General features: G+C 42.2%; 1 protein-coding gene across 5 annotated transcripts in view; it reads right to left on the bottom strand.

The window, feature by feature from the left end:
• MEIS2 (Meis homeobox 2) overlaps positions 1–12,064 on the bottom strand; it is a 219,663-nt gene that overhangs the window by 147,329 nt on the left and 60,270 nt on the right. For all 5 annotated transcript variants that reach the window (XM_061157623.1, XM_061157621.1, XM_061157622.1 and 2 more), the window contains one exon: positions 9,042–9,187. In XM_061157623.1, the coding sequence (XP_061013606.1) occupies positions 9,042–9,187 (146 nt within the window). The remainder of the gene's footprint in view (positions 1–9,041; positions 9,188–12,064) is intronic.

The following is a 12,064-nucleotide window of genomic DNA, read 5'->3' as shown; positions in this document are numbered from 1 at the left end:
CCTATCCTGCAGCAAAGCTGAGGGAGACTGAGTGCTCTCACAACCGAGGCAAACTGGACTTTAATTCCTAACGGCTCCACCTCTCCACAGAATACACTTGCAAACTGTGGTCATGTGGAATGAAGAAATGGAAATTTTCTCTATGATCTGAATGAATATTCACGGGTTTCACTAAACAGCGTTTAATGGCACTCTATTCTTGGAGTTTTTAAATAGCTGAATATTCAGATATGCACATGCCTATTTTCTTTTATTCAAGGGTCCTCAATTCTCCATTTCCTTGAATTCTTTAACGTATTTTTAAACAATTATACTTCAGAGTGATATTTTATGAAATTAGGTGCTAAACTTTGAGCTAATCACTATTTTAGTTTCTTTTTGATGGTAATTTAATAAGCATTTCATTCTTCAATCTCTCTCAGTTACTTCTTTTTTTTTAAATGTGTCTGTCAGCTCATAACTCATAACCTGGGACTTAACTTTCTAAATGTATCTCAGCTGAGATAAACGGGATAGTCTGATATACCTTTTCGTTTTTTTACTATTGGAGTATATTGCTTTGCAAAGTTGCGTTAGTTTTTGCTGTACATCACAAAGTGAATCAGCTACGAAAGTGAAAAGTGAAAGTGTCACTCACTCAGTCGTGTCCAACTCTTTGAGACCCTACGGACTGTAGCCCACCAGGCTGCTCTATCCATGGACTTCTCCAGGCAATAATACTGAAGTGGGTTGCCATTCCCTTCTCCAACGGGTCTTCCTGACCCAGGGATCAAACCTGGGTTTCCCGCATTGCAGATAGATTCTTTACCGTCTAAGCCACCAGGGAATCAGCTATATGTATACATATATCCCCTCCCTCTTGCTGCTACTGCTGCTAAGTCGCTTCAGTCGTGTCCGACTTTGTGCATCGCCATAGACAGCAGCCCACCAGGCTCCGCCGTCCCTGGGATTCTCCAGGCAAGAACACTGGAGTGAGTGGCCATTTCCTTCTCCAATGCATGAAAGTGAAAAGTGAAAGTGAAGTCGCTCAGTCGTGTCCGACTCTTAGCGACCCCATGGACTGCAGCCCACCAGGCTCCTCCGTCCATGGGATTTTCCAGGCAAGAGTACTGGAGTGGGGTGCCACTGCCTTCTCCGCCTCCCTCTTGAGCCTCCTGATAAACTTTGAAATGGCTTGATCAGTTTTTGCATTGAAGAGACTACACATCTCATCACCCCATGGAAGGCCACTGCTGCTGCCACTGTAGTGGGGACTTTATCTCAAAGTTATTCATAATGTGGACAAAGGCTGCTGAATCCCAAACACATCAGGCTTTCACATGCAGAACCCCTCATAATCCAATTCTAAATACCAAACTGGGACTACAAGTAAAAGGTTATGACACAACCACATGCGTTGTTTTTTTCCCCCTCAAGAGAGACAAAGTAAATTTAGTTGCAATTTCATTTCTTCTAGAGGAGTTTCTAGGATTCAACATAACATTAAATTTTTAGCCTGTCTCTTTAATTCGAGAAATTGTAAAAACGACGACAGATGGCACACAGAACTGACTTATGTCCTCTCTCTATTCTTTACTGAAGAAGGGAGTGCATGGAAACTTTGATAAAGGCAGAAGCTACAGTACGCAGGTCACTATTAAAATCATCCATTGACTCTCTGGACAGTTAGGAGCAGAACGTTCAGGCTTCCTTTTTTAGATATTCCTGAAAACCAGCGCGATGGTAGGTTGCCAGTGGTGATCACAGCCCTGATGTTCAGTACCCTCCTGTCCCAATAAGAACATGATGGATGTGCCATTAGCTCTGAACCTCCGCAACCTCTGAAATTACCTCTCTTCCCACCCCAATCTCCCGCCCCCACTCCTCAAAATCATTATGAAATAGGAAGAACACTCAAGCTTACAGTTAATTGGAAACACTGCAAGAGAAGCGGAATGCTTAGGACAGCATGTCCACAGGAAAATAAATCACCCAGTATTGTTATTTAATGCATTGTGACATCATTTCCTGAAATTAAACAGAGATGACACCAATTCAGACGATCTCCAGTATAAGGTTCCATTCAAATAATTCACAGATGTTTTCTCCCGGCAAGCAGGAAAACAATGCAAAGGCTGAGGCCATGGGCGGCCTCCCTCGGCTACGTATTTGCGGGAGGCTCTTTCTGCTGGTGTTTTTCAGCTGTGTGTTCTGCACAGGCGCCTCCTCACAGGCATGTCTCAGCCCATGAGCCTCACTCATATTCCATGCACATCTGTATCCCTGAACATGAGAAAGGCCATCTTTCACTGCATAAGTAAGGCCAACATTTTCTATTTGGTATTACGTTAGCCGATAGCAATTAGTATTAAAGTAGATGGATCTCAGAATCATGAGGGCACTAATTTCCAAGTAGAAATAGCTAATGTCCCTGAAATACTGATTCAATTAACCATCCGAGGCCCTTAAAAAGACGTCTAACGATGGACATTATCACAGTGTCTCCATGGATACGCTTGTGGAAATGGACAAGTGGAGAAACTGGGGTGGAGAAGAAGGCAACACCACATCTATCACCCGTGGTGATTTCATGAGGTACCAGAGACCTTGAGCTGCAGGAGTCCAAGCACACACCAAAAGCCAAAGCCCCTGACGTCTGCGCCACACAGTACAGTTTACAAACTGGTCTCATCATCTGAGCCTCACAGCCCCCCAACCAACTAAGCAGAGCACATGTCTACTCTTCATTTCACAGGTCTGGAAATAGGTTCAGATTTCCAAGATTTCCAACTCACCCAAGATTACAGAGCACAAACCTAAGCCTAAAATTTCACATCCAGTGACCCTTTTACAAACCCACACTGTACAGTCTCTCAGACAGCCTAGACTTGAATGCTCCAAGGAAGCAGAGACTAGACTCTGTTCATGTACTTCCCTTATGGGAAGGGGAGGTTCTCTACAAAAAGGAGGCCCTCCCGGAGGCATTATGAACTACTCCACAGCCTTTTTCTTCTCTGTCTCCCACTCCATCCTGGAAGACTCACCAGGATGCTCTGGCTTCCCGTGGGCACCTAGACTCTCTGATGAGAGCACCTAGAATCACTGAACAGCCATCTGATGTTTGCGTGCCTGTGTGCTAAGTCGCTTCAGTCATTTCTGACTCTTTTGCAACCCCTTGGACTGTAAACCCATCAGGCGCCTCTGTCCATAAGATTCTCCAGGCAAGAATACTGGAATGGGTTGCCATACCCTCCTCCAGGGGATCTTTCTGACCCAGGGAAGGAACCTGCATCTGCTGCATTGGCCGGCGGCTTCTTTACCACTCGCACTACCTGGGAAGCCCCATCTAACACTTACATGCCTCTAGAAGGCAGAAATTAGACTATGTTATCTCCTGCTGACTTGTTTGGCAAAGTCAGTCTCTCCATCTCACAGAGTCCCAGGAAGGTACGTGATCATTTTGGTTGCCCAGTTCTACTGGTCAGAGTCTCCTGGTAGCTATTCAACCAAATTAAAAGTTGAAATTATAGTTGCTTTCCATTATATACCTATTGCTTTCCATTATATACCCAGGCATGGAGCCGAATAGTTTACATTGTCTCATTTAATGCCTGCAACACCTTACTGAGTTGGTTCTAAAATTATCCCCATTCTATTGATACGGAAAGTGAAGTCCAGAGACCTCGGTGCTCAAGACCAAAAATCTACTGCACTGCAGATTTCAGACCCTGTGCTCTTAACCTTGACACTGTATCACCTCCTTGAGAAAAGAAACTATCTGGATCTATATAAGATGAAGAGAAACAGTTAAAGGGCAAAATAGTCTAGTCTTGCCTTCCTCTGTCTCTCATTCTCTCTTCTGTGTGTGTGTGTGTGTGTGTGTGTGTATACACATACAACAAAAAATTTGAGATGACTAGACTGACTGTGATATGGTCTTGAATTAGCTAGAGAAGAGATATCTTTCTCTATGTAACATGGGACTGTATTTATTCGTGATTTGGGTTCACTGTGTCTGTGAAACAATATACTTTAAATCACATTTTCATTACTCAAAACAGACCTTCACAAAATCCCATGAAACAAACTCTAATAGGCAGGGAGTGAAACCAGCGAACACCTGAGAGACAGGCTTCAGTCTGCTTCCTTTCCCAGCAGAGATATGGCAAGAGGCTAAGCATTTTGCCATGAACAAAGGGCAGAGTTTTTAGAACCTGCAGTTTCCAGGAGGCTGCAGGATATTGTATCACTTTGAAATAAATTTGCTTCTGATTCTGTACACATAGCTTTGAAAGAAGTCCCACATCTGCTAAGGGTGAACTTTATCCCTATGTTTTCAAATAAGAAAAACTGTAGTCAGAAACGGGTATGAGCAAGTGGTGTCTTTGTCTGAGCACTTCCTGTTTTCATTCCATGATCAAATATATTCTTTGCAGCACAACTAGGGGAGCTCTTGAAGGTGGCAAGTGGAGGAGCCTGAGAGCCTAATTGAGTACACAAGGGCTTCTTGGCGTGGAGGAGTTTTTCATGGTTAAGAATAAACCGTCAGCCCGGGTATTATTTCTTGCTGTTTCTTTCTTTAACTATCTTTGAAGTCAAATAAAAACAGTTGTAATGGCAGGCTTACTTTTATGATATCATAATCTCCATGTGTTAGGGAAAAGAATATACTTCCCTAGGATTTCCCTACGATTTTTTGCCATTGGGTACTTTCCAGGAAAAGCACATACATTCCAACAGATTCTTTCCTCCATCTTCACTAGATTTCTTAGTCTTAGAAGCCAGGCAGAGCCGTCCACCAATAGAAGAGGGGGTAAGAGTAACATACGACATGTTTCGCTGGTTGAATTTCTAAAAAGTATTTACTTGGATTTATTTCCTTAAAATTACTGTGAGGATTTAAATATGTGGATTTGTTTCCTTAAAATCATTGTGATGTTTAAAGGACATTCTGGAAATTGGTAGTTAGAAACTAGAAGCTAATTATTTAGCTTCAGACTAAGCAAGTTTAAAGTGCTTAACTCAATATGGAAATTCCTCAATTCATCAAAGAGTTTGGTTTATTACGGCCACCTTGGATTTAGTTTAAATATTCTCCTCAATATCATCGATCAGCTGTGAGTTTATTACCTCCTCCCCTAAAGCTGGCGGAGCACAGGAATTTGAGAGTGTTTTAAAACTGTTACAGTTGTAGTGGAACTTGTTCTTCCAAGAAAACTGAAGGTTAATGATTTTTGTCATATTGAGACTAAGACTTAACAATTGCTACAGTTGGCCTTTGTTGAGGTGGGGTTCTTTTTTCTCTGGGCCTTTTGAGGTATTCAGAATAGGTGACAATAGCTTGCAGTTGAGAACATATGTAGAGAGACCCCTGTGGCTTATTGGGAAAAGTTGCTCCATGCTGGTTGGGTGTTTGGAAAAAAAAAAAATACAACCAGAGTTCTTTTATGTTCTGCTAGTTAATGAATGCATGAATGTCAAAATGGGCCAATGGCCCATTCAGGGGGCAAAGCCTCAGCAACCCCCTTCTTTAAGAACACATCCTGAGATCCAAAATACATTTGCTTAACAAATTAAAATAATGAGATAATTCAATTAGCTTCTTTTTTAAAAAAGAAAGAAAAAAGGGTACATCGGGGATTATTGTAATACAAGAGCAGGTCATACTGCACAAAGGGGAACAAACCAGTTTGAAATAATGTTAAAGAGACTAATAATGAAGGAATGCACATTGAATCATGCACTTGTAAAGAAATTTACATGAAATAATAATTTAGACTACATCTATTTTCAGTGAGCTAGAGCCAACATTTCACTTTGAAAGTTGAAATTAATTAAATGACAGAAAAATATAGTGGGGCATCTCTATTTCCAAGAACTTCCTCATGCCTGTTAGTGCATAAGAAAAGGGGTCTAAATTAACATGTCGCTAGTTAGGGGGCTCTATTCTTGGTTTCTGTGCTCAGAATTATAGCTGAGTAAATCTTTCAGCTCATTAAAGATTGGAAAGTAAAAGTTTTACAGGACCATCCTCATCAAAGTTACTGAACCTCTTCTCTGCAGCTGGGGTGATGCTGGGATAAAGAGGGAAGATGTTGTCAAAGGGAAAGTGGAGGAGAATTTCCTTACATACAAGGGAGGTGCAGGAAAGGCTGGGGAGAAGAGCAGAGAGGGAGATGGACAGACAAAGCCAGTGGGGAAAGTAATAAAGGGGCATGGTGTAAAAGAAGGTTGTGGGGAGGAGAAAAAGAAAGCCCTTAACGGAAAATAAAAAGGAAGCGGCGTACTGAGAGGAGAGGATGACAGCTCTGAGTGTAACCAACACACGAGTGCGGGACAGCAGCCTGCAACGTGCAGATCCGTTTGAAAAATGGAGAAATGGCAGGTCCAGAGAACTTAATGGACTTGACTGAGGTTCAACCAGGACTCAGGAAAACTGAACTCAAAATGTCAGTTTCCCAACTTTCCGGCTCAGGTTCTTTGTCTTCTCTCCCCACGGTAAGGACAGGCATTAATTAAAGTTTTCAGCTGGACAGAGAATTCTGCACAAAGCCTCGTGCATATTTATCTAGATGAAAGCACCCTCGGGGTGGGGAGAAGGTACACAGTACATAGTACTGAGTAAACAGCACAGCCACAAGGAGCCCAGGAATCTATGTTCCTGCACAACTCCTTGCCTACAGTCAGGGTGCACAGTGGGTTCAACCCAGGACGACAGGGATATGGGAGGCAAGATACCAGCTGGCCAAGCAGGAGGTCCAACAGGCTCTGGACACTTGGAGGAAGAGTCAAGGCACAGACCAGGGCGGTGAAGGAGAGAGTTGGCTTTAAGAGAGAAGTGTAGAGTAAGTCTTCTCTATTTGGAAAGGTTACGGGAGCAGGCAACTTTTTAAAAATAAGTAAAGCAAACAGCACTTTGCTTCTCCTGTCTCCTCCCTTTGATGCTGAGCATTTTGATGGCAGAGGTTGTAAGGTTGATAGGCAACTGCTCATGGTGATCATGATTCTCGCAAAGTCATCATAGTGTGTAGAAAGGGCACAGAGCTGGGGTCAAGGAAGGCTTGGGGCCTGATCGCAGCTGGACCTGGAGCCAATCACTTCCCTTTGTGGGTCTGAGCTTCCTGGTTTGTAAACAAAGCAGCTGCATTCTCTAAGATTCTGCCGTTCTATGATGTTGGGTTTTTTTGACTGAGGGGCTGAAAATACATGGGGATATTTGCTTGGAAAGTAATTGCTGAACTCTTTACTTTCAACCAAGGAATGCTGAGCACGCAGGGAGCCAGCGGGAGGAAATCAGACAGGTGAGCTGGTGGGAGAAGCCAGTTGCCTGCCCATCTACTCGCCCCACCCTGCCTTTCTTACTTGCTACTCTAACCAAACAAACCTTCAGTTAAAAATGAGAAACCCCTCCCCTCGCACTCATTCGACTTCCAAATTAAAAACATTTTACAGGTTAGTAAATCTCCAGCTGAGGTGATGTAGCAAAGAACAGCTGTGAAGTAATTTTGATAATGATGAGAATAATAACCACATGGCAAGGTTCAGGGCTTTGCTGTTGCAGCTTCAGTGCTCTTGAATAGATAAAAGTGATTAAATACTCCTGATTATCCCTGACCAATATGTAATGGATTTACAGCCCTTTCAATTAGTCAGTATTTGCTTAGGACTCATTATTTTGTCTTTGGTTAAGTAATCAGCCCAGAGACGGCATGTTCGGTCTAATTCCTCTGAGCCCAGTCAGCGCAGGGCCCTGACCTTTGAAATGGCCATAGCTGCAAGGCAAGAATAACCACTGCCACGGCAGCCTCGTTGGTACTCCCAGCTAATCCTGACACCACCGGCCAGATCGATACACCTTAGTTTGCTACTAATGTCCTTACATCAAAATGGCCGATTTAGGAATGTGAATCTATCATGTTGCCCTCCCTGCTGCCGCCCCACCCCTCGCCCTTTGGAGCCCTGCTGAAAGAGTCGCTCAGCAGCCACCGCCATAAATAAACGTGGAACCTTGTCCTGGACTCATGACACTGTAACTAATGTCATTCAGCATGGCAACCCACAAGTTGGAGAATCAAAGACCTTCAGCTTTCAATGTGCTACTCTATTTTTAAGCTGCAGCCTAAATAGAATGGCCTGAAAACAATCTTATAGCAAGAAACAGCCTCTGACATCTTTACTATTTTCCCAGAATTTTCAAATGAAGAGTAAAATGCGAGCATGTAGTTCCTCTGCAAAAATATATTGTAATTTTTTGGCCTTGAGGGTCTCAGTCAATAGTGTGTATGTATGTATATATATATAATATATATATGTGCATATATATATTATATATATGTGCATATATATATTATATATATATATATATATATATATATATAATGACACATAAAACCAATTGCAAACAGGAAGATAAACTGTTACTTGGAAAATGCTACACATTGTTGATCTTTCCCCATAAGTGAACAGGATCGGCTTGTAAGATAATGGACTTGAACCGCTAAAAAAGAATCTTTGATCTCTACCTTAGAAACAAAGGCATTATAGCACCTATAACCCTTCTGTGGTTGTCATATAAACACGTGACATGTTGCAAGCTGCTTTAGCGATTAGAGCTGCCCCTGATACCAGGCACTTGGACATACATGTGGCAAGGTGATTTTTTTTTGCCTCCTAAGAAGATGGCTTTCGTTAAGAGTGTAATCAGCAACATTTATGGATTCATGAGCTTCTCACAGCTGTTTCCCTTGGTAGCAGTTGCATTATCTGAAGTTGCTCTCATACCTTTTTGCATAAACAACACATTTATTTATATAGACTTTTTAGAGCCCTAAATCATTTTGAATAAGGTCCATTCCTGACCTATGGAAATAAAAACTCCTCCTTTCTACAGGGTGCTCTTTGGGTGGTGAGAATTGATAAAAACCTCAACTGCCCTGTTAGCCATCAGATTTCAAGAAAGGGAAAATAGGCACCTTATTTTAAAAAAATCTGTATGAGCCCATCTAATGTGCTAGGAGAAGGCAAAACAACAAAACTTATTTTTCGCTTTCATCTTGACTTACTGTGAGATGCTGGAAGAGCCATGCTCTCATGATATTTGTTGCTACTTTGGGGAAAATGCCTCTTTTCTTCTGACGTTTTTTGTCCTTGTCTGGATCATCATCGTCACCTGTGCCAGGTGAAGCTACACTGTTGTCTAAACCATCCCCTAGTAGAAAGAAATGAAAATACATTAGAGAAAACACAGAAAGGGTGCCAACAACAATGAGCAGCTAATGATGAGCTCAGCTAAGCTTGTTGAAAGAAATCCATTAAGCGGGTATATTCTCTTTCATTAAAGTATAATTGGAGACACAAATATGTAAAAGACAAAATTAAACCAGGCCTCTTCAAATGTTAATTTTGTGTGTCTCACACTCTCCCATATCATTAATTCAATTATAATTGTGCTCTTGACACAGTGCAGTAGCTCTTCGTCAATTATGGAATCCAATGTGGGAAAACCGCCATCAGAAAACCCATTCGGTGCAAATGCATCCCCATGCCCAGAGTGAACACATACTGTAGGGTAATCAAGTTAAATGTTCTGTAGTCTATATATTCTAGGCTGCCTGCATAGGTGACAGTAAGTGTGTCACTGTTCATTGCACATAACACACTGCCTGCTCAGCGCCTCCTAGAACTGTCACCTCCCAAGCACACACATTCACATACTCCTCAGATGACCCTGGACTCAGCATCCGCGTGACAGGAAAACTTTTAGCTCTCTGCACCACTGATCATTATCATTAAAAAACAAAAAAGATGCACATCAAGGTAGGGTGCTCACTTAATCAGAAGTTTCTATCAACATCTTTCTCTTCTGTGCTTTTCTCTGCCATTAATTGTGCATTAGCAAAAATCATTTACTTTTAACAGTCATAGTTATTTTTTCTTGCCCTCCGGCAAAAATGCCTTGAAAGCCTGCCTGGAGGGCATCTAAATTATGTATCTGAAAAACTCTTCTGGCAAGGCATTGCAGGACCCCTACTTTCTTAAAATTCATACGAGCACGTCTTCCTGTTTTTGGGAAGGCATCAATCAAGAGGAGCAATATATGCCATATCCCTACATTAATATTTGAACTAATAACTTTAAAAAAAGGAAAGAAACAAGATCCGACTTGTGGCATAATCAAATGCAAAATAAATGAAGAATACGGGGACAGCACTGGGGCTTTATAGATGGCTGTGTTTTCCTTGCACATCATTAGCCTGGAGCCACACGAAAGAGGAAAACAGAGAAGTGGAGAGTTTATGCTCCCTGCTGGTGTTTAAGAAGCCAGGGTCCTGGAAGAACATCTGGGAATTGCGCTGAGATGGGGGTTTTTGTAATTTAAGAATAGACATTCATTAGCAGTAAATGCCATAAATCCCATGCTAAGTAAAAACCTTGTCCAAGAAAGCCTAAAACAATAAACTCTGTGCTCAATGTAGCCTGAGCTAGACGCTCCGCAGCTTCCCCAGGAATGCTATAGATCCACCAGCTCCTTCCCAGACCAGCTCCCTCCTCCTGGACTGGGCCACACTGGGGACATCCTGCCATGGGCCCCTTGCCTCCTAACCTGTCCCGACTGTCTGCTCTGTGGGCTTCCCCATACCTGTTCTTTTCCCTTCTCACCACAAAACCCCTCAACCTTCTTTGACCAGAGAAGCAGAAAAGCCACAGCAAAGAGCTGGCAGATTAATTTTATTGACATTTCCATTTTCACTGCAATGTGATACCCTCCATCACATGGAAGAGATGACCCTCACTATTTACAGACTGACAGGCCACTTCATTACAACCACCCTGCCCCAAGGCAAAGCAGATCCCTTCCATCTGCCCAAACACTAGAGCATGACCCCGAAGTTGCTGTTCTCTTTTTCTTTGCCGTCTGTTATGATAAAAAAAAAAAAAAAAGAGTGAATTGAAAGAACCCCAAATAGTCAAAGAACGAATCAGGAGTACAGGGAAACAAAAGGCATTTGACTTATGAATCCTGGATGGATGGGATCTATCTAGTCTTCATCTGTCTACCCTCCCTGCACACTCATGTACACCAGGGGGTCACTTGCACAAGGACACACACACACACTCCACACACACACACACACACACACACACACACACACACACAAGCTCGAGCAGAGACACGCGTACACACTTTCCACCATGCCAAGGAACTGCTGCAAGGCAAATTCTCACCCACACTAATGGCTTCTGACTGCTCCTTGGCAACCCTAGCATTTTAACCTGGGTGGATGTGCTCTCCAAAATACAGACACTGGCGCGATCTCATCATCTGTTCATGTGACACAGATGGAGAGTGGCTATTAGGAGCCAGGCAGTGGGCCTTGGGGATCTGAGGTACTGTTCTGTAGCCTGAGGCGATTTTGAAAAGCAGTACCCAGAGATGAGGCGGGGGAAAAAAATCCACACTGCAAGTGCAAGTTTGAAGTCAGTCAGTCTGTCTGTCGACCTACCACGGATAAAGATATCTTTGTCTCTGGATGGAAAAATCTATGCGGGCTATCTGGATGTACATTTTGGATAATGTATGTATGGAATGGCTCTTCCTTCAATGTCTTCCAAATATAAAAACACACACTGTAAACAATGCCTGTGTGTATATATTTCTTCCTAAGCACATATGGTTTCTGTGTATATGTTTAAGCTGAAATTGTCAGGATTTTGTTAAAATCTCATTTTAGCTTTTTTTGATAGATTTTTTGGATATACTTATTTTAAAAGGTTAATGGCTTTAATTAAAGTAAGTTCAACAACAAAAAAGGCACTTGCCTTTTTTAACCCAGTCAATGACCTTAAAAAATGAGAGACAGCATTTCCATGGAGTATTTTCTCTTGCTAAAAAGCAGAGAGGGTTTCTAACACCTTCAAACTATATGATTCACTACATTTAGCTCAAGAAAAAAATATAGCTGGATTGAGCATCCTTCGATGACTGACTTAAACTGGAGAAGACAGGAGCATTACATGCATTTTAATATATAGCAGTCCATTTTATACAAATGCTGTTAAATATTTGAATTTGAATCCACTGTAA

This window comes from Dama dama, chromosome 12, assembly GCF_033118175.1.
Source record: "Dama dama isolate Ldn47 chromosome 12, ASM3311817v1, whole genome shotgun sequence".
In the NCBI taxonomy this organism is placed as follows: domain Eukaryota; kingdom Metazoa; phylum Chordata; class Mammalia; order Artiodactyla; family Cervidae; genus Dama; species Dama dama.
This window is presented reverse-complemented; position numbering and strand designations above follow the sequence as displayed.